Source organism: Phragmites australis, chromosome 1, assembly GCF_958298935.1.
Source record: "Phragmites australis chromosome 1, lpPhrAust1.1, whole genome shotgun sequence".
Taxonomy (NCBI): domain Eukaryota; kingdom Viridiplantae; phylum Streptophyta; class Magnoliopsida; order Poales; family Poaceae; genus Phragmites; species Phragmites australis.
The window spans coordinates 46810352-46831906 of record NC_084921.1 but is presented as its reverse complement, the minus strand read 5'-3'; the positions used below and the strand labels follow the sequence as shown (position 1 = coordinate 46831906).

The 21555-nt window shown below is 44.1% G+C and overlaps 4 protein-coding genes and 1 pseudogene across 4 annotated transcripts; 2 read left to right on the top strand and 3 right to left on the bottom strand.

Moving 5' to 3' along the window:
- The first annotated feature begins 2044 nt into the window (after nucleotides 1–2044).
- LOC133923101 (NAC domain-containing protein 68-like) lies at nucleotides 2045–3506 on the top strand. The gene is made up of 3 exons (XM_062368552.1): nucleotides 2045–2376; nucleotides 2526–2809; nucleotides 2909–3506. Exons 1-3 carry the CDS (start codon nucleotides 2178–2180, stop codon nucleotides 3350–3352), a joined length of 927 nt encoding a protein of 308 aa, XP_062224536.1. The 5' UTR covers nucleotides 2045–2177; the 3' UTR covers nucleotides 3353–3506.
- A 1155-nt stretch (nucleotides 3507–4661) lies between these two features.
- On the bottom strand, nucleotides 4662–6891 carry LOC133923092 (pentatricopeptide repeat-containing protein At5g15010, mitochondrial). Its single transcript, XM_062368546.1, has one exon. The coding sequence runs from the start codon at nucleotides 6452–6454 to the stop codon at nucleotides 4904–4906; it is 1551 nt and encodes a 516-aa protein (XP_062224530.1). The 5' UTR covers nucleotides 6455–6891; the 3' UTR covers nucleotides 4662–4903.
- A 1330-nt stretch (nucleotides 6892–8221) lies between these two features.
- On the top strand, nucleotides 8222–11391 carry LOC133885404 (pentatricopeptide repeat-containing protein At5g08510-like; annotated as a pseudogene).
- Nucleotides 11392–11697: 306 nt separating this feature from the next.
- On the bottom strand, nucleotides 11698–15563 carry LOC133923110 (large ribosomal subunit protein eL24-like). Its single transcript, XM_062368557.1, has 6 exons — nucleotides 15461–15563; nucleotides 14438–14483; nucleotides 14216–14291; nucleotides 14030–14131; nucleotides 13378–13526; nucleotides 11698–12082 (listed from the first exon to the last, which is right to left on the bottom strand). The coding sequence occupies exons 2-6, from the start codon at nucleotides 14446–14448 to the stop codon at nucleotides 11932–11934; spliced, it is 489 nt and encodes a 162-aa protein (XP_062224541.1). The 5' UTR covers nucleotides 14449–14483; nucleotides 15461–15563; the 3' UTR covers nucleotides 11698–11931.
- A 347-nt stretch (nucleotides 15564–15910) lies between these two features.
- Nucleotides 15911–20970, bottom strand: LOC133923082 (zinc finger protein VAR3, chloroplastic-like). The gene is made up of 5 exons (XM_062368537.1): nucleotides 20502–20970; nucleotides 20294–20411; nucleotides 19133–19407; nucleotides 18332–18430; nucleotides 15911–18158 (listed from the first exon to the last, which is right to left on the bottom strand). The coding sequence occupies exons 1-5, from the start codon at nucleotides 20915–20917 to the stop codon at nucleotides 16211–16213; spliced, it is 2856 nt and encodes a 951-aa protein (XP_062224521.1). The 5' UTR covers nucleotides 20918–20970; the 3' UTR covers nucleotides 15911–16210.
- Nucleotides 20971–21555: the final 585 nt, after the last annotated feature.

The window sequence follows — 21555 nt, the reverse complement described above, 5'->3', positions numbered from 1 at the left end:
TGTCACCTTTATGGCTTTATGGCATGGAGCGTGCATGATCTCAACTCGCAAGTGTCCATGCGAAATTTCTGGGTTGTCTTCAATTTCTTCCATAGACAAATCCAACGTACTGCCAAATATCCAGCTGGAAAGTACCCTGAAAATCTCAGATGACCTGCACATGACCAGACTAGAGCTCAGGATCTCCTTGAACGCCTGCCATGAGCACCAAACACATGCATGAACTCGATCCGCACGTGGTGCAAACCATAGTCCGGGTCAGGCGCGAAGCTAGGGTGCGGTACCTGGTGACTGCACCAGGTTAAATAAGATTTTATTAGTAATATTTATTGAGCTATGGAACTAATAGTTACCTTAGAGATTATGTACTTCCTCTGTTTTCATTTATTTGACAACTTTGACCATGACAAAAAAAACCAAAGCAATCATTGTTTTTACATGGAGCGACCAAAATGCCCCTGATAAAAAAGAGTACAAAACTATTAGTATTATATTATTTATAACATAAAACTATAAGTATTGTGTCTAGTGATATAAACTACAAGTATTATGCACTAATTTAACACAAAAACTAATTTTAATTAGATTTACCAAAAAATACTCTTATGTTTCTCCAAAAATCCTAGAAATTTTTATATGTGTTCCATAATCCATATGCAATCCATTTTAATTAGATTCACCTAAAAAATTATGTGTAAAATTTAAACTAAAATTCTTCAAAAAGGCTACTTTTATAACTCCTACTAATTGTTAAAATCATTAATATTCTTCTTCTTATATGATGGACTAATTTCTAAAGTTAATTCTAGCCCTATATTATATGGTAAAAAAGTGAGTTCCCTTTAAGTATATAAATAGAGCATTACAAATGAACTCACTTTTTCACCATATAATCTAAGGATAAAAATAATTTTATAAATCCGTCTATCATATAAGAAGAATATTAGTAAATTTTACTATATTTTGGGATTTTATTTGAGGTCATAACAACTGTTAGGAATTATAAAAGTAGTATTTTTGGAGAATTTTAGTTTAAATTATACATAGGATTTTTGAATGAGTCAAATTAAAATGGGTTGCACATGGATTATGGAATAAAAACAAAACATTTAGGATTATTGAGAAATATAAGACCATATTTTTAGTGAATCTAATTAAAATTGAATTTTATGTGAAATTAGTACACAATACCGGTAGTTTTGTGTTACTATTTATAATACTTTTAATTTTATATTACAAATAGTACGATATTTATAGTTTTGTGTAATTCACTCATAAAAAAATTGTCAAAGGTTGAAGCTGATGAAAATAATTCGTCCTGATACCAGAAATGGACCTTGTTGTGCTACTTTGATGCTACGTTGGGTTGTCCTAAAACGTTCTAGTCTTCACCATGAGCCTTCACAAAAAATAAAATCTCCTTTTATGCCCTTTTTCTTAATCAGGTCCTTGGATTTTTCTATCTATGTACTGCATGGCATAGTAGTTTGGGCCCACACAAATGAATGGAGAAGGGTAAAAATGGAAATGAAATCTCATGAAACCTAGAGATGACAAGTATTTGCAAATAAGAAAAATGGTCAAAGTTGCAAAATAAACGCAAACGGAGGGAGTATTTGATATCACCATCAATTGAATTCTAGCTTCGGCCGAGTACTGACTACTGAGTCGAGTGAGTCGACAAGGCATCAAACAACCGGAGGAGCGGCTCAGCTCCTCGCGCGCGGGCGCCGTGCAAACCAGTAAAAAACGTAGAGTTTCCACGGCGACCTTGGCGGCGTAGGCCGCGGACGCATCGCGTCCTGTTCGCCGAGATCGCAAAAAAAAACTACGTGGAAATTTCTCGAGTCCCGCGAACCTTTTTGACCCTTCTACTAGGTTGTTGCAGCCGTCGTCGGCCCTCGCCCGCATACCAACAGGTCCGACCCTTTTCCACGCGCGAACCTTCGGCGCAGCCACGCACGTCCTCATCCGAAGCCCACGAGGCGGGGAGGGGACAGCCCAAGCCGCGCAGGGCGCAGCGCAGCCCATATATACGCGCCGCGAGCGCTCACCCAACTTGGTCGCCAAGGAAACAGCTCAGCGGCAACGAGGCAGCGACGGGTTTCTCTGGAAGCTGGTCGAGCGTCCATCCAGCCGCTGGGGTCTTTAGGGTTGCTTTGAGGAGGAGCACGAGGATGGCAATGGTGGCGGCGGAGAGGAGCGGGCGGAGAGACGCGGAGGCGGACCTGAACCTGCCGCCGGGGTTCCGGTTCCACCCGACGGACGAGGAGCTGGTGGTGTACTACCTCTGCCGGCAGGTGGCACGGCAGCAGCTGCCGGTGCCCATCATCGCCGAGGTCGATCTTTACAAGTTCGATCCATGGGATCTGCCCGGTGCGTGCCCCTCGCCCTCCCCTGCTTCTTGCTTGCTCTGTCTTCCTCTGTTTTTCTCCTCTCTTTTTTTGGCATGACTCATGGCTTGAAAATCTGGTTCTTCTGCTCATGAATGGCGTTGCTGACCTCGCTGTGTTCTGTTCGTGCAGAGAAGGCGCTGTTCGGGCGCAAGGAGTGGTACTTCTTCACGCCGCGCGACCGTAAGTACCCGAACGGCTCGCGCCCCAACCGCGGCGCCGGGACGGGGTACTGGAAGGCCACCGGCGCCGACAAGCCGATCGTGCCCAAGGGCAGCGGCAGGACGGCGGGCATCAAGAAGGCGCTGGTGTTCTACTCCGGCAAGGCGCCGAGGAGCGTCAAGACCGACTGGATCATGCATGAGTATCGCCTCGCCAACCCCGACCGCGCCCCGGGCAAGAAGGGATCCCACAAGGTGTGCGACAGAGCATTCCGCCGGTCACATTCGATGGTCCAGTTCGCGCGCCGCGCAATCTGAGATGATACTGACGTTTCGTTTCTTGCATGCTTGCAGTTGGACGAGTGGGTGCTGTGCCGGCTGTACAACAAGAAGAACAACTGGGAAAAGGTGAAGGTGGAGGAGCAGGATGCGGCAGCGCACCACCACCGGCAGAACGGGGAGATCATGGACGCGCTTGTCGACACCATGTCCGACAGCTTCCAGACGCACGACTCGGACATCGACAACGCCTCGGGCATGCAGAACAACTTCGGTGGCATGGCGCAGGGGCAGGCCATGAGGAACGGTATTGGCAACGTGACGGTGAAGGAGGACAACGACTGGTTCACCGACCTGAATCTGGACGAGCTGCAGGCTTCTTACGTGAACCTGAGCCAGATGGTGAATCCAAACCTGGGACAGACGGTGAATCTGGCAGCTGGGCAAGACCATGACTACTTGCAGTCGATGAGCTCGCCGCAGATGAAGATGTGGCAGACAATCTTACCACCATTCTGAGAATTGAGATTGAGATGGAAGAGGAAAGAGATGTAAATAAGGGGGGAAGAGGAGTGACTAGACAGGACTAGACGGAACAAGTTTGAAATTTGGAGGATATGATTCTGCGACTGTTGCTGTAGGCTTGTAATGCTTAATTCTTTTGTTGGATCTATGCATTTAGTAACCTGCAAATTACCAAAAAAAAAAAATTCTCCCTTTGACCTTCTCGAGGAAACTGTAAACTTACTGTTGTCATATGGTCAGTCTGAACTGAAATTAGGGTACAGAGCATGCGTTTTTTTATCTGATATTGGAACAGCGGGGATGGTAACATGGTACACCACTCAGTGCAGGGATAAACAGATTGTAGTGTTTGAAATCTACATCAGGTCATCCTATGATTTCACAGTGGGATGACCTCATCTCTCATTTTTCTAATTGGCCAACCAATTCCGTTTCCCAAACGAGGAGTTAGGATCGGATTGTCCATTCACTGTTCCACTCCTCGAACCCAACACGCCTAATGCTAGTCTGGTCAATCGTCACCATGTCATGACCCGTATGAGTTAGTGACACTTGCAGCTAGATTAGACAGATACCATGACAATGGCACTGAACACAAAGTATGGCATATGCCTGTGAGTTGCACACAGAAAGTGGACCAATTTTCTCCAGAGATGCGTCTGTATCTATATCTATATTCCACATAGTTTAAAGCAACTTGCATCTGGTTGCGAGATAACGCCAATTCCTGGAGTACATATCAGAAGAGTTTAGGCGTGCGAGAAGATATTCAAATTAACGAGCCACTTGCAATTAGCATCGGTCCATCCTTCAGAATATGATAAAAAGGTCTTCAGACCGTACAAGGACCTAGAAGGTGGTATCGTAGTGTGATCTAAGGCACTAGCTCCTAGGCATTATTGAAGCCACAAGGTAGCAACGAAAAAGGGTACCTGATAGATTGGATTTGTTTAGACATCAGGTGAGCTATCGTCAGAACGAACTGATGCATAATCGCCATTGATTAATAGCAGGCTGGCGGCAACCAGTATTTGCAGCTTTGCTTTGAATACCCAGGAAACTAGAAATGGCAAAATCTGCAGATCAGAAAGTTATACCATATTGTCAATCTGTTGTTTGTTTTTCCCATCTCCTTTTCCCTGATTTCCTTTTGCAAAATCACCTGTACTGCCTCCTTGGATATTAATGGAAGTGTCAGGTGGGCGTAAGCCCTCCATGGCCCGGCAAAAATTTGTGCACCACTAACTGAACATGTAGTCAGTACAAACAATAAGGCTACAAGCTAGGAGTACATATGAAGAAATACAGCAAACCATGCGCATCCACCTATGTTTCAACAAGTTAAACATGGGTTGGCACTGTAAGATCTCTTAACTTATAAATCAAGTGACAAATAACTAGGCAAAAAATACAGTAGCCTCCATGTTCTGTGCAGCCAAAACGTGCCTCTTCAAAATTTTAGCAGTTGTTCAGGAATAACAATAAGCACCCTCCTGTCCTGTTTCATTTGTTTTTATGGATCGCCTTTCAGAGGTAACCTTAACCCTATCGGTTTCTGGGAAGTCTGAGAGACACTGAACCACCCTTAGAGCGAGCAGAAGCGGATACCTTGGCGAGCTCTCTGCCTGCGAGCCAAGCCTGTATCATTGCTTCAGTCTTTTGCTCTGGTGAAAAGCTCTTAGCTTTCATCTCTTCATAATACTTTGCAGCCTCCTCTAGTCTCCCATTTAGGAATAACCCATGTATCAAAACAATGTACGCACTCCGATCAGGGCTCAGCCCATTTGCTGGCATTGCACTCCACAGCTTCTCCACACTCTCATGCTGTCTCCACCGGCAGAATTTCCTGATCAACATAATGTAAGTGTCCATCTCTGGCTCACACCGCAACGCCTTCATCTTATCCAACAGATCAAACACCTCAACAGGGCTCCTAGCCACATTAAGCAACGCATGGAAGGTCCTTACTGACGGAGATAGCCCCCTCCCTAACATAGCATCAAACATTTCCATTGCCTCCTGAACCTGACGAGCCTTGCAGAGAGGCCCAATGAGGGAGTTAAAAGTGGCTGTGTCAGGGGCAGCCCCCTTGTCCTCCATACTCTGGACAAGCGCCTTTGCCTCGTCCACACACCGTCCTTTGGCGAGCGCATACACAATTGCATTGTACACCTTCCGGTCTGGTGCAATGCCAGCCTCCTTCATGCGGTTAAAGAGCTTCATGACAGAGTCCAAGCTCCCAGCTTTTGAGAAGCATGAGATCATGCTCCCATACGACACAACGTCCCTCTCAATACCCTTACTCTCCATGGCCTTCCAAAACCTCTTTGCCTCCCGCACGCTGCAGACAATGTTGCACCACCCGTTGAGCACAATGTTGAAGCTCTTGGTCTCGAAGGGGAACTCCGTCTGGCTGGACAGCAGCAATTGCTCCGCGTCCTGTACGTTCTTGTAGCGGCAAAGCGCGCTCAGGAGGCCGTGGAACTCAGCCATGCCAGGACGGAAGCCAAAGCTCGGGAGCGCGCGGAACGCGGCGACGGCGCCCGCGACGTCGCGTGCGGCGCAGTAGCGCCGGATGAGGAGGAGCACAGCAGCCGGGGACGCAGTCGACGCGCGGCGCATTTCGTCGAGCAGGGCGCGCGCGGCGTCGAAGCGGCGGTGCTTGGCTAGGATGGCGAGCATGGAGTGGCACGCGCGCCGCCCGGGCGCGTACCCGGGCTGCGCCGCGGCCCACCGGAACGCGGCGTGCGCGGCCGCGCAACTGTTGCGGAGGCGCGAGAGCGCGGACACCACGAGCGGCTCAGACGCCTTGGCGCCGCACCGCTCCAGGAGGCCCCCCGCCCGCGCCGCGTCCGCGGGGGAAGCCTCGACCGCCGCGACGACGGCGTCCACCCCTCGGGCGACGTCGGGCGGAAGCTGCTGCTGGTGCTCGTCCGGGAAGAAGAAGGGATCATCCTCGCCGCCGCCATCGGCGTCGGGGCCTCGGCAAGAGGTGGCGAGACGCGAGGCCTCGAGGAGGATAGCGCCTGGCGTTTTGGGGAACCCGGAGGCCGAGGGGGGGAGCGGGATCGCTCTCGCGAGGACTCTGCGCAACATGGAGGAGGAGCTGGGTGGCGAGTCGCGTTGGTCAGGGTCAGGCTACTGTTAGGTAGGAGTAGGTCGTCCCTAGCGAGAAGCAGAAACTCAAACTAACATTTGTTTCGTCTCTGGAGAAGGAAAGCTAATGGCGACCTCGAGTCTCTACACACCTTCAGCTTCAAGCCAAGGTACGCTTTGACATTGCTCTCTCAGGTGTCACCCTATGGTTTTGTAGAAGGGTAGATGACAACAGGTAGAGAGTATTATTGATAGGGGTTAGGGTTGGGGAAGCAGCTTTAAGGACTACTACCTCCATGACATGGTTCTATCCCTAACACTTCTTGGAGCAACGAAGCCCACCATTCCGTCCGGCCACCGGCCCTCACCACCTCCACCATCTAGTCGCCCTCGCCTTGAGGCACCAAAACAGGAGGCGCCGGCTCCTCCAAATCCACTCCCAGCTCGTTGCCCACCAGGTGTTCGACCAAAGTTCAAACCATGGCGTGCCCACCTCAAGGCCTACTCCTACGGTCCTTTCCTCCAGGAGGCCCTGCACCTCTTCAAGCACGCGCGTTGGCACCTGGCTGATGACAAATCGCCTTCGTGTTCGCACTCAAGGCTTGCGCGGGTCTAGGGTGGCCACGAGCCGGCGCACAGCTCCACGGGCTTGTGGTACGGGAGGGATTCGAGTTCCATGCCTACGTGCACACTGCCCTTGTCAACGAGTACGTTGTGTGCTGGCTATTGTTGGAAGCACGGACTGCGTTCTATGAGATGCCTGCGAAGAATGCCGTTTCCTGGAATGTGATGGTCACTGGCTTCGCCGGATGGGGTGAGGTCGCGTGTGCGAGGCTTTTGTTTGAGCGGATGCCCAGCAGGAATGTTGTCTCGTGGACCGGGCTGATTGATGGATATACGCGCGTGTCTTTATGCGGAGGCTGTTGCTCTTTTCCGCTGCATCATGGCAGGAGGTATTAGCCCGAGCGAGATAACTGTGTTAGCAGTCGCTCCTGCAATATCCAATCTTGGAGGGATCCTTACGGGTGAGATGCTGCATGGCTAGTGTGAGAAGAAGGGTCTTGTGTCAGATGTCCGGGTTGGGAATTCGCTCATAGACTTGTATGCTGAGATTGGCTCTATCCAAAGCTCGCTAAAGGTACTCAATGAAATGCTGGATAGAAGAAATTTGGTATCATGGACATCTATAATTTCAGCTTTTGCAATACATGGGTTTGCACGATATAACTACCATGTATGTAGTATGGACATCTAAACATTAAACCGATGAATTTGCACGATATAACTACCATGCTATTTCTTTTTAAAAAAAAATACCTTTATACTACATATATTCCTCTCATATACTACTCATACTACCTCTAAATAATGGGTAGTATTATAACTAATCTAGACCATCCGATCTAAAAATAGATAGCTCAAGTTCCTTCGAGACCACTGTAAAAATTTTCTTCAATTGAGGCAGTTGAGCTGTTTGCAGAGATGAGAAGAGCAGGGATTAGGCCCAATAGAATCAGCTTTCTGAGTGGCCTTAATGCTTGCAGCCATGGGGGACTGGTGGAGAAAGGATTAGCGGTTTTCAAAAGCATGGTTTATGAGTATAATATGAAGCCAGAGGTGAAGCATTTTGGGTGTATCATAGACATGCTAGGCAGAGCTGGACGGTTGTGTGCGGCTGAGCAAATAATAGGAGGGTTGCCTATGGCAGTTAATGTATTTGTATGGAGGATACTGTTGGGTTGCTGCAGTGAGTATGGAGAGGTTGAGATGGGGCAGAGGGCGATAAAGAAGATTCTAGACTTCGAAAGAGAATCAGGGGGTGATTTCGCAGTGTTATCCAATATGCTTAATGAGCTTGGTAGGTTCAGTGATGCTGAACAAGCACGAAAGCTAGTAGATGAGAGCAAAAGTGTTAAGGTTCCTGGGCTTGCTTTGGTTGGTGAGACTTTCTAGCTAACATCAATTGTTATGCCTGATAAGAACCAAATCTTGTGAAGAAGTTCTCTCAAACCTTATAATTCTCTCCGTGTAGTATACCAACTTTGATAAGATCTCCAGACTTAATGGTGGGTTATTGCACTCTTTTACCTTTTTATCTTGCATGCAACGAAACAAAATTAAAAGGTTCATTTCTTTCTTGTCTACTAAATTTATTGTACTCTTTTTACTTTTTTAAAGGAAAGGATGAAAGGAGGCAAGGTAATAAAGACCTATTAAGGTGTGAAGATGTCTTGGAGACATAGCGATAGTATGGCTAACTAACTCTTCAACCTAATTTTTTAGTTAAACAAGATGTCTGAAAAATGGAGAAGTATATTAGTACCAATCTTCAAGAATAAGGGAGACATTCAAAGTTGCACTAATTATCGTGGAATTTAGTTGATGAGCCATACCATGAAACTATGGGAGAGAGTTATTGAATATTGCCTAAGAAAAATGATAGGCATTACGAAAAACCAATTTGATTTTATGCCTGGGAAGTTACTATGGAAGCGATTTTCTTGATAAGGTAACTTATAGAGAGATATATGGAATAAAAGAAGGACTTGTATATGGTATTCATTGATTTGGAGAAAGCTTATGATAAAATGCCGAGAAATGTCATATGGTGGGTCTTAGAAACACAAAATCCCAATAAAGTATATTACCCTCATCAAGGATATGTACAATAACGTTGTGATAAATGTTCGGATAAGTGAATGTGTCACTGATGATTTTTCTTTTAAAATAGGACTACATCAAGGATCAATTTTGAGCTCTTATTTATTTGTTTTGGTGATGGATGAGGTCACAAGGGACATTCAGGGAGATCCTTTGGTGTATACTCTTTGCTGACGACGCGGTGCTAGTTGACGAGAGTATGATATGAGTTAATAAAAAAATTAGAATTATGGAGATATACTCTAGAATAGAAAGATTTTAGACTTAGTAGGACCAAAACCAAGTATATGAAGTGTGATTTGGTGCTACTAGGCATAAGGGAGAAGATATTAGTCTTGCTGGAGAGGTGGTTCCCAAGAAAGGCACCTTTCAATATTTAGGATCGATGCTATAGAAGAATGGTGATATCGATGAAGATGATAGTCATAGAATCAAAGTCGGATTGATAAAATAGCGTCAAACTTCTGACATCCTCTGTGAAAAGGAGATGTCATAAAAGTTGAAAGGTAAGTTTTATAAGATGACGATTCGATCTGTGATGTTGTATGGTGACGAATGTTGGCCTACTAAAAAGCGACATGTCTGAGATGCGTATGTTACGATGGATTTGTGGTTATACAAGAAAGTATCGGATCCGAAATAATGATATACATGATATGGTAAGGGTATCGTCAATTGAAAAAAAAAGCTTATCCAACATCGGTTGAGATAGTTTGGACGTATCAAATAGAGGTCTGCAAAGTCACCAGTGCATAGTAGGATACTGATGCATACTGATAATATGAAGAGAGGCAGGAGTCAACCAAACCTAACATAGAAGGAGTCTGTAAAAAGAGACTTGAATGAATGGAATATCTCTAAAGAACTATCAGCGGATAGAAGCGTGTAGAAGTTAGTACTCCACGTGACAGAACCATAACTTATGCATCAATCTTCTTATACCGTTATTACTTTTATTTTATTTTTACTATTATTAGCACCTTTATTATCATTATTATTTTCACATAATCTTTTTAGTTAAATCTTGTGGTTTTTATCTCTAGCCTATCTCAACTTACTTGGGATAAATGTTGTTGTTGTTGTTTGAATAGTACAAATCATAACTCAGTAATTACTCGTGAGCATTTGTTGCGTATACGGTGTTGACGGATAATCTTATAGTACAATTGATCTAGTACCTTTATTATCATTATTATTTTCTTATTATCTTTTTAGTTGAATTTTATGGGTTTTATCTCTAGTCTACCTAACTTGTTTGGGATAAAGACTTTGTTGTTGTTGTAATATGGCCTCAATATTTAAACTCAGTCCTCTCCTTGACACTGAATACAATGATCACCACATATGCAAAAGGAAGAGATCTGGTCTCAGCAAGGAAAATATTCAATCAGACTCCTAACAAAAATCTGATTTCATGGAGTTCTATGATATGCGGATACTCACTGGCTAGTCACTTCTCTGATGCTCTGGAGATCTTCAGGCAGATGCAAAGAGCCAAAGTGAAACCAGATGCCGTTGTGATTGCCAGTGTACTTTCTGCTTGCGCGCACTTGGGCGTACTTGATCTTGGTAAGTGGATTTATGACACTATGTGAAGAGAAACAAGATCAAAGCTGATATCATTATGGAGAACTCCCTGATTGGCATGTATTCAAAGTGTGGGAGTGCACAGGAAGCATTACGAGTGTTCAAAGAAATGAAAGAGAAGGACACCTTGTCATGGAACTCGATTATAATAGGACTAGCAAACAATGGGTTTGAAGATGCTGCTCTCAACATTTTCCGCGCTATGCTCGCAGAAGGTTTCGGACCAAACGAGGTTACATTCCTTGGCGTGCTGATCGCTTGCGCTAACAGGCAACTTATTCAGGGAGGGCTTGACCACTTTGAAAGCATGAAACCAATTCACAACTTAGAACCGCAAGTGAAGCACTATGGATGTGTCGTTGATCTGCTTGGCCGTGCTGGTCAGTTGGAGAAGGCATTGAGATTCATCACTGAGATGCCCATAGCTCCTGACCCTGTGGTTTGGAGGATACCGCTGGGAGCATGCAAGACACATGGTAATGTGGCTATTGCCGGCGTGGGCACCAAGAAGCTCAGTGACCTGGACCCTGGTAACAGCGGGGAGCTACTCGCTGCTAAGCAACACGTACGCTAGTGCTGATAAATGGAGCCACGCGCTTGCATTGGTATTGTTGATCCAGCTAGTTCGAGGAATAGTTCGGTGGCATCATATCGTCATGCTTATAAAATTATCAGGCCCAGTTTTGTGATAATCTCGCGATTGCCGTCCCAGTTACTCAGTAAAGGTTTAAGGATCATAATTCATAACTATGTGAATACATAGCATTGTCCCGAACTCGTCAACTTTTCTGATAGAATTTTCAAAATATTTCGTCCACTTCCAGTAATTCATCCGTTGCATACCATCAGTGATTACACACAGGCGTGGATGCGATATCTGATACCAGTTTTGCAACCAAAACAAAACGAAATGTCACAACGATTTCAGCATGAGAAAGCCATGATCGGTTGAAACAAGACATGTCATGCAGAAACATTTGCTACTCAAACAAAACGAGCTATTGTTGCCTGTCGGCAATCCATTCCATTGGTCATGAAAGAAAACTTGCTAAACAATAATAGACAGATAAGTGCCAATGTAAATCAACTCACGAAATAATCCAAAACATTCAGGACATGCCAATCTCATTGGGAAGGTGAAAATTCAAGACGACAGACTAACTTGACAAAGATAGGATCGGAGAGAACGCTAGATGGCAGAACTATATCTCTAAAGATGCAAACAACATTCAGCGCTTCCCACCACCGCCACCAATCTTAGGGCCTTTGGCTCCCTTAGGTGCAGCACCCCCCTTCGTTTGTGACTTCTGAGATTTCACCACCTCTGCCTTCTTTGCCTTTTTCTCATCCTTGGTTTTCTTGATGCGTTCCTTGATCTCACTGCAAATGTAGACACATCACATAAATGCCTTAGCATGGACATAACAGAAAAAAGGTGCAAATTACAGTAAGCTGGTTAGGGGCTGTTTGGATGTTACAGTTTTAAAAAACTACAGTATTTTGTAGTTTTATTAGCAAAAACCATGAAGTGTGTGATACTCAGTGTTTGATACAATATTTTTATTCAAAATATATGGGAAGCTCTGCAGTATGAGAATGCTTGCTAGCTGGGAATCAGCATGGATCTGTCATATTTTTTTTGTTCTTGTATTTTTTATGAGCCTAGTTTTCACATACATTGGCTAACACATTTATCAACTCAAAGAATTGGAGGATCAATTCTTTACAGCTCTAATTTCTTAACATATCTGAATTCATAATTTTATTTTTATGCATTAGCACTTGCTCATACCGGACACAAGCACTGCAGTATATGAGAATGTCACGATCAGAAGAAGCATGGATCCATATTTAAACAAACAAAACAACTGAAACATTGACCTCGTATAACACATGCAGTCAATGGTAATGAGAAGGCTACTGGCAGCATGCAATTAGACAGCGAAACAGATGCAGCCAGAAGCTTTGCATGGCCGTGCAGGAAAGCATTCTGTGTGATCAATTGGGCAATGGGGATTTGGGGAAGATCATGCATGTCTGTGCGGAACAGCAGCACTACGTGGTAAGGATAGCAGAGGAACATATATGAGGACCGTCATACAAATGGGAGATGGGGATGAGAGCACGCAGTCTCTCGGTTTCAGAAAAAAGAGGTCTGGAGTAGATTTTTAAAAACTCCAGAAATATCATGGTATTAGGCATACTATGGTTTTTGAAACCACTGTTTTTTTCACACCCAAAGGCCTTGCAGTTTTTAATATCATAGTATTTTTACAAAACCACAGTATTCTCTAAAAACAACAACAAAGCCTTTGTCCCAAGCAAGTTGGGGTAGGTAGAGATGAAACCCACAGGATCCAACTAAAAAGATGATGAGAAAACAATAATATTTTGTATTCAAATAGGCCCTTAGCTTTTGTGCACAATAGGCATAAGATATGGTAATAGATGTATTCACTAAACAAAACACGGAACAATCAAGTTCTGAAGCATTCAGCGAAAAGCGACCAGATAAAAAAAATCAATAAGACAACATAGCGAAAAGACAACAATTACAACTAAATTGATATATTTGTGCATACCAGCAATATCAGCTTTACCAATACAAATATTCCACATTAAAATTATGATATAAACTTGTACGGTATAGCTCTGTAGAAAGATGGAAAATTTACCGCAGAGCAGCCTCTCTAGCAGCATCACGAACTTCAGGCTTCTCACTTCTCTTCTTTTGGATAACTTCCAAAGTGGCACCAACAATTGACCGTGAGTATGGTTTCTTGGTGGTGCGACGCCTCTTCCTGACAGCTTCAGCATGAATGTCCTGCAGTTACACATTTAATTACAGCCTCGTAAGGAATAAAACAGCATGGTACAAATAAATCAATAATGGATATAAAAGGAGGTTTAGTGTGCCCATGGCAGCTAACTCGGCTAATTGCATATTGATGTGCCCGAGACCAACAAGATGGGTGAATTATAGCACAGGCATCAAATAAAAGTTAACCTGACCAAACTTCATATCTAAGTTAGTAACAAAAAATATATTTCACCTCATTTTTGACAATCAAATACATGTTTACTGGTAATCAACTATCTTTTTAAAACAGGGGAAACACCATATGATAAATGCTCAAACACTGTTTATATTGCCTATGAAGCTTACATTCTTTTGCTTCACACACAGAATAACTAATATCTCGACAAAATCATTATCTAAATGGTATTCCAGGAGTATAAATTGTACAACCAATTATCTTGCTAAATATACATGGGAAGTGAGTACGGCATGTACTAATGTAGAACTTGACAACTAAAATTAAATACCTTCTTGTGCTGCTTCCGGTACATAGCTGTCCAGGTAAGCTTTGCAGGCTTCAGGCGATTGTGGAAATAACGCTTGCATTTTGAGTTAGCGAAAAGGAAAACCTGCAGAGGGAAAAATCTAAATCTGTTAGATACACTTCCAAGTACTACTTGTATTAATGATCTCCAACATCAGAAGGGGATTACCTGGGAATCGGAACGAATGAACCTAATACCCTTCCCTGGATATATCTTCTGGCCACTAAAACGGCAAAGTTCAGTCCTGCAAACCAAGAAGGGAGCGTCTTGAGATCATCGGGTTCAAGTTGAGCAATACTATAATTAACATCAGGTACAAAAAAAAGGTGTTTAATTCACAAAAAGCATCAACAACACATTGCAACAACATAATCACATAAATTAACTTACTTCAGAACCATCTTGTCAGTCTTAGGGAACTTTCACAAGCTCCTGCCTGGATGCCATAAGCAAAAGACAACAGAGTAAATATGAGAAGCATGTTCGATCTTTAAACAACATAGTGAAAACACAAAAACATACAACAACCAAGACAATTAAGAAACCAACTAAAAGGACACAAAGTAGTGCTCAAATTGTTGTGAAGGCCATATAATTTTATATAAACAAAAGCATACAAATTGCAATCCTACATCAGCTGAACCATCACCAAATTCAGGATACAGACAGGTGAATGTTGGGCGACTACTGGCAGCAGAAACATGAATCAAATCTCTGCTGCAAAGCGGGTTCCCTTGTCATTCTAGCACACCAAGAAAATAGGCTACTATGCAATCCAAATAGCCATAGCGCCTCAGTACTTGTGCTATGATTTAAATAAGCCTAAAATAACTCAAAAAAAATCGTGATGACTATTCACGCAATAACATGAACCGCCTCAAGCCCATAAACTGGGTGACTGTTGGGTAACTACTGGCAGCTGAAACACGACGAAGCCACTGCTGCAAACTGCGTACCCATGTCTCTCTTGCACAACAATGATTAGACCAGCAAAGAATAGATCTCTATGTGGCGCCTCAGTAGTTGTGCAAGAGATCATGTACAGCGTACAGTCAGCTACAATTTCCCATATGGCGCTCTTCTGCTTAAGATCAGCAGCACATTTAGATCATGAAAAAACAAAAGCGCTACTCCAACAGTATAAGATTCATTGCAACAAACGAACGGCCTCATGCAAGTTAGCGTTTTTGGCTTGAAGGAACGCATCCCAATCAGAGAGAAATGCAACACGAACGTGTTAGCTGTGCAAGTTACCCGAACTACGATTCAAGAAACACGGTTGCTTAGCAGCAGATTAAACTAACAAGAAACTCACAGAAATAGCGGTAGGAGGAGATCGACTGGAACACTAACTAATCTACGAGCTCACGAAAGATGAGCGAGAGGGAGAGAACGAGAGCTAGAGGGAGATACCTTCAAGCGACGAGGTGGCGGCGGCGGCGGCTGGGGTGGGGAAGGATGGGTGCCGCTAGGGGTAGGGTTTTGATGCCCTCGCAAGTGGGCTGGGCGTGGAGCTTTTGGGCTAGTGGGCTGTCCGTGTCCGATAACAGGTTGAAGCCCACGGTTACTGAATTGGCCTGGCCTATAATTTTTTTAGGGTTTCTATTTAATTTGTTTGAGCCTTTTTTTATTTATCGCATAATGTTTTTTTTTTCAAACGCGATCAATAAGCCAATAACCTTATGCAGAGTTGCAGACTGCCAATCGTTTTTTCGTTCATCAAAGTACAGACCACTAAACGGTAAACAAGGCCAACTCAAGTAAAAAGGTGGGCATACGTTTCTGATTTTTTCCAAACAAAAGGCGTGGATTATAAGAGTATCTGAATTTGACGAACAAATTCTTTGTACGAATACAGGTACATATGAAAACTCAGACAAGCCCAAACTTTGATTATGTAATGAACGCCTTCAGTATTGAAGGTTTTAGGTTACAACACATTCGTACACTGGTACACGTAACAAGTGAAATCCAGCAAACCCCTGATCGTTGAGAACAAAATTTTACCACGCAGAAAACTGTCGTGGCATGTTATTTCTGACGATGTGAAAATTCCGGGTGCTAGGTTATTGTCACAATCTGGATTCAAGAATGCCCTTGCCTAGAACCGCATAGTTGAACAGCAGCGATGATTGTGCTTTGATCGCAGTCATGCCTCTGTTTTCAGCTTGCATCTTTCTCCGGTTCAGAACTTATAATTGGCAGGTTCCTTCTGTACTGCGGAGATGTTAATCTCCTCTCCAGTGGCGTCTTCCTCTTGCTGACGACAAATCTGTTCACCCCCTTCCTCATCGGCATTATCTCAGGAAAATCCTCGTCTGGAATGTTGGCAAGCTCAGAGATGTCCTTTATCTGGGCTGCCCTCCTAAACCATCTCTCAGCTTTAGCTTCCTCAGACATGTCCAGAGGATCAGGATCCTTCACAGCAGATCCTTCTAAACCCTTTCCAGTATAACCTCTATTTGAGCTTCCTCCAAAACTTGAGTTGCGAACTGTCTGATCAGAGTTCATGGTACCGCTGCTACTAGAGGCACTGCTGTTATCAGCAAATGAGCCACTCTGATTATTGCTGCTGTAGCTGCTCCATGCATCATTGTTATTGTTGCTATCGTTGCTCCAAGTATTGTTGTTATAGCGGCTATTGCCCTTCAAGGTACTGTTGTTATTGTAGGTATTGTTACTGTTCCAAGCATTATTGTTGTTATGATTGCTGTTGCTGCTCCAAGCATTCTTGCTGTTACTGTTGCCACTGCTCCAAGAATTATCACTGTTGTTATGACCCGATGTATAAGGTGGCTGGCGAGAATAGTTAGTTACATTGTAAGTAGATCCACCTCTGCTCTCATTTAAGGTCCCTTGAGAGTAGTCTGTGTTCCATGTGCCTGTATTTGAAGTACTGCTAGAGCGAGAGGGCACCTCATGAGATTGTGGTTGATGCTGACAGCTGTTCCTATCATCATAAGCATAACCACCCGAACTAGAGTTTTGCTGAGAGTAATTTCTGTTCCAGTTCTCATTTTCCATGTTGCATTTTGGCTGACTACCCACCATCTGTGAGGTGTTTGAGCTATTTCCTGGTTTTCCTGATGAAGCATTTGTTTCCGGATGCTTTTCAGCTCCTGGAGACCCTTCTGACACAATTCCTGCATCTGGAGTACTCTCCGTCGGCTTATCTTTCTTGGCAAAGTAACCAGGAGGAAATGGAACAAATGGGACAAGATTGGAATCATCTGCCTGCTCAACCACACTGCGCCTTTTGTATTGCGGTGAAGTCAGTGAACGGTCTTTCTTCTTACTAATAACAAATCGATTTTCACCTTTCCTCATTGGCATAATCTCAGGAAAGTTTTCGTCAGAAATCGCACTTGGGAGGTCCTTTACATTGCCAAGGTCAGATACTTTGTTGGACCATTTCTCTGCAGTATCTAATAATTCATTGCCATCTCGCCTCTTAGGTAGGGGCATTGGGCTATTCGTTGTGGAACTGTTAGCTTCTGTTTGTATTTGGCCATTCTCATTTGTCTGTCCATTACTACTATGTGGCTTAGAAAATATATCTGCAGACAGTGGCACAAATGGAACAGGATCAGTGCCACCACGATGGTCCATTGATTTCTTTGGAGCCTCCGTTTTTGCAGCTTCAGCACCAGATTGATTGTTTGGGGCTGCAGTAGATGTCGAACGCCCAAGTATCCTGTCCAAAGTTTGGCTGATCTTTGAGTCAGATGATGCAGCTTGAGGGCTATTGTTACTGATGTACTGTGCATTTGCCAATCTTCTCTCCAGAGATGTCTTGCGTGTGCTAACCACAAATTTATTCACCCCCTTGCGCATAGGCATAATCTCAGGGAAGTCCTCATCTTCAGCTAGACTACTTAAATCAGCAGAATCGTCAAGTTGAGATACTTTGCTCAACCATCTTTCTGCCTTCTCATCATTTTCGGCAAGTTTTCTCTCAATTTCAGATTTGCCAACGTCGGTTACATTGAGAAGCCGTGCCACACCACCTAAACCAGCACCAGCAGATGCAGGATTTGGTGGGATTGTTGCTGGTCTTTTGCAAGTACATCGTAAGCATTCCATGTTCCTTCCATAATTATAGAATTCACACCTTAGCAAAAGGACAAAATAAAGTCAGCTATGTCAAAAGTTTGCAATAAAAAAACAAAGCCGTCATGCCCCAAGCAAGTTGGGGTAGGCTCAAGAGCCACTAACAAAAAGGATGTCAAAAGCATACGGTAGAACAAAAAAAAAAATCTTAGAAGTTAGCATATCAGATCTTACTGAGGGCACTCCCACTCTCCACCAGTCAACATCTTCTTTGGCCGATGCTCATTGCACTCAAGGCACCTCACATTTCTTGCGAAGTTCATGAAGCTACATCTGCAAGTTGCAGAGAAAATATTCACTAAAAAATGCGGAAATGGCACATAAGGAAGTGTTTTGAATGAGGGGGATTGCTCTAGGATTTTAATTTGAACTAAATCTAAGGATTTGGATACTAATCCCAGAACAAATACTTCACTGATACTGGTTTTTTGAATAACAACATATCATGTTTAGTCAATTTTTTATTAAAATTGTAGTTGAAAAATAACATATTAAGGCAGAAAAGTCAAAGTTGTAAGTTTGTTTGACAGCAGTGGCAGGGTACAAAAAGAAACACAGTTGATCATATAGATGCCAACTTGTGGAGGCAACTTAGCAGCAATGGAAGGAAACATCTGAGTACACTTTTCGGTAAGTACATCTAGCAATAACTAAATAACTACTCCCTCTGGTCACAGAAACTTGTCGTTTAGGACATACATCCAGTCAAACTTTTGAAATTTTGACTATTGATATAGTTTTAACTATGTAGGCTGGAAACATGATAATCATACGCGTAGATTTGTCTCAAATGATACTTTCATAGTATTATAATTGTACTGAGTTTCATAAATATATCATAGTAGAAATTAGTTGTCTTTTGGAGACTGTGTCACTGTTAAAAACAGCAACTATTTGTGACCAGAGGGGGTAATAGGTAGTTGATGCTTTAAAGCAACGCACAATCTGGAATTGAGGATTTCAGAATTAACATACCTTGTGCAAATCCAGTCACCTCGCTTCATTTCAATAGTTTGTCCTGGAGGCCTAGAAATTCGCTCATGTTGACTCGAGGAAGTTTGCCTGGGTGTTGATTCCACAAAACTGGAAGATTGGGAAAGGCCACTAAAACTTACTAACTCAGCCAAGATATTTCTCACAGCTGAATCAGTAAGTTCCTTATCTTCTGAATTGCTGTCTGAAGAACTGTATATGTAACTTAACATATATCGAACAATATCAACAGTTTCAGCTCTCTCTGAAACAATATCCTGGCAAAATTTTCATATATTCAGTGTGTTGACCAATACTTTCTAGTCTCTATTAATAAATTAGATTGGACATCGTAGGCACTAAACATAAGTAGTTAACCATTTATATATAAAGTAAATTATTGGGCCCATTGTACTTGCATTAGCCGGTAAAGATCTCCATACTGTTATTAAATATGTGGCAAGCTCTAGGTCCCTTTAAACTAGACTTCAATTTGGTTGGTTGGCTGTAATGATAGATATACCAATAGCCCGATTAAAATATACTCTAGTTTGCATGTCTTCAACTTGCAAAATTAAGTGTATGAAGCAAAATGTTATTTCACCCTTGCAATCTGGTCGGCTGAGTAGCCCTAATGGACTGACGATAGCAGCTTAACTAAGTTTGCTTTCTAGACAAGGAACAAAGAAGAGAAAAAAGGAATTCTATTTCGGGACCAGGCAGAACTGGATTGCTGTACCACTTAATTTGAAAGCCATATTTTGACCCAGACAATTTCAACGCTATTGAAGCTCGAACAGAAGTAAAAATAGCATCTTAGTGCCTTCACCTAACAGAAGAACAAGGTGCAACAAAAATGCAGCAAAAACATGAGAAATAGAAAAGCAAAGAAACTTTTCTCCAAGATTTTTCTTTCGACTATGTCCAGGGTCTGTCCGAGAATGTATGAACTGAACATGCATCTCAGTGTCTCACTGGTAACGTAGTGCTGGCGACACAAACTATACCTCCAGCAGCTCATAAGCAGCAGGTTAGGTAGTTACTTGAGCTCAGCAAGATCATAATATTTCTGATAAATGAGCACGTTGATGATTGAAATAAGATTTACTACACCCAACCAACCATGAAGCAATGCAACCAACTTACGAAAGAGAAATAACTCACATCGCTTTCTTCCCCGGCAAGGTACCGCAGCAGGCGCTGCGCTGATGCCTCCCCGTCTTTGAACAGAGCCGGCGCCGCGTTGGCCACCAAGACCTCCACATCCTTCCTCGGAAGCGACCTGGAATCCCACTCTTAATCAATCAGCAACGCATAGACCTTCCATTTCGACGAAACCCAATCAACCAGCCGGCCAAGCGATTCACTTCACCTGAGGAGGTCGGGCCGGTCGCGCGCGAAGGCGAGGCAGGAGAAGACAGCGGCCTCCGCCCCGTCCGACAGGCCGCATCCGGAGGCGAGGGCGAGCTCGTCGGAGGGGCAGAGCGCGCGGGAGGCGTACCCGGCGGCGGCGAGGCGGTCAACGAAGCGGGACCACTCGGGGAAAGGAGCTCGGGGCGGTGGCGCCGGGGAGGCGTAGCTGGAGCCGTGCGGAAGGGAGGAGGCGGCAGCGGCGGATGATGAGGTGGAGAGGGTGCGAAGTGGGGAGGGGGAGGAGAGCAGGAGCAGGCGGCGGGAGGCCGCGGTGGGCGGGGAGAGGAAGAGCGCGGCGGCGGCGGCGGAGGGGCGGAGGCGGAGCGGGGAGGATGTGAGGAGGATGGAGGAGAGCAGCTTGGAGGCGCCGCCCATGGCTCGAGAAGGTTTTGCGTTGCGCCTCCGGTCCTGGCAGGCTTCGGGATGGGGTGCAGCGAACGGCCGGGTTTAGCCGAGCGGCGTAGTTATCGCGAAGTGATCGGACGGCTAGGATTCTGCGCTCGCCGCTCACTGGACGGCCAAACTGTGTAGATGGGCTTGGCCTGTAGGCTTTGCGGTACAGGTGCAAATTAGTGAACTAAAAATACTTATTAAATCTTTTTAAATTAATTAATTACACTGGTTTTTTATAAATTTGCTCAGCTTAAAAAATAATATTATCAATTAAACTAAAGAAAATCGGTAGCTTTAGATTTACTACTAATTTGCACCCCTCTTTGCGGTGAGGTTTTGAAAGGTGTAGGCCATTGCAAGTCTATTGGGCTTGGTATGGACGGCCCATACACATACGTTCGAGTAATTTTTTACAGGCTTACAGCCCATCTACTTTGTTTGTGAGCCAGGCCTGTTATTCGGAAATGGACTAATGCTTCACGGACCACCCTTTACGAGCATTCTAACAGGTCGATGGTACAACGATTGGTGCATGGATACAAAGCTGGCTACTCATGGCGCTGTCAACGACGAGCCTCTGAATGCCGGTGCGATGTGTGGGTAGGCTAACAGATTCTTTC

Coding starts and splice junctions, on each gene's coding strand:
- LOC133923110 (XM_062368557.1), bottom strand. Junction 14,132..14,215: donor TCATTCGTTCCGATTCCCAG/GTAATCCCCTTC, acceptor TTCCCTCTGCAG/GTTTTCCTTTTCGCTAACTC. Junction 13,527..14,029: donor ACCGGAAGCAGCACAAGAAG/GTATTTAATTTT, acceptor GTGTAACTGCAG/GACATTCATGCTGAAGCTGT.
- LOC133923101 (XM_062368552.1), top strand. CDS start 2,178: ATGGCAATGGTGGCGGCGGAGAGGAGCGGGCGGAGAGACGCGGAGGCG. Junction 2,377..2,525: donor CGATCCATGGGATCTGCCCG/GTGCGTGCCCCT, acceptor CTGTTCGTGCAG/AGAAGGCGCTGTTCGGGCGC. Junction 2,810..2,908: donor GCAAGAAGGGATCCCACAAG/GTGTGCGACAGA, acceptor GCATGCTTGCAG/TTGGACGAGTGGGTGCTGTG.
- LOC133923082 (XM_062368537.1), bottom strand. CDS start 20,917: ATGGGCGGCGCCTCCAAGCTGCTCTCCTCCATCCTCCTCACATCCTCC. Junction 19,408..20,293: donor TTGCCGGGGAAGAAAGCGAT/GTGAGTTATTTC, acceptor AAATTTTGCCAG/GATATTGTTTCAGAGAGAGC. Junction 18,431..19,132: donor GGTGACTGGATTTGCACAAG/GTATGTTAATTC, acceptor TGCAACTTGCAG/ATGTAGCTTCATGAACTTCG.
- LOC133923092 (XM_062368546.1), bottom strand. CDS start 6,454: ATGTTGCGCAGAGTCCTCGCGAGAGCGATCCCGCTCCCCCCCTCGGCC.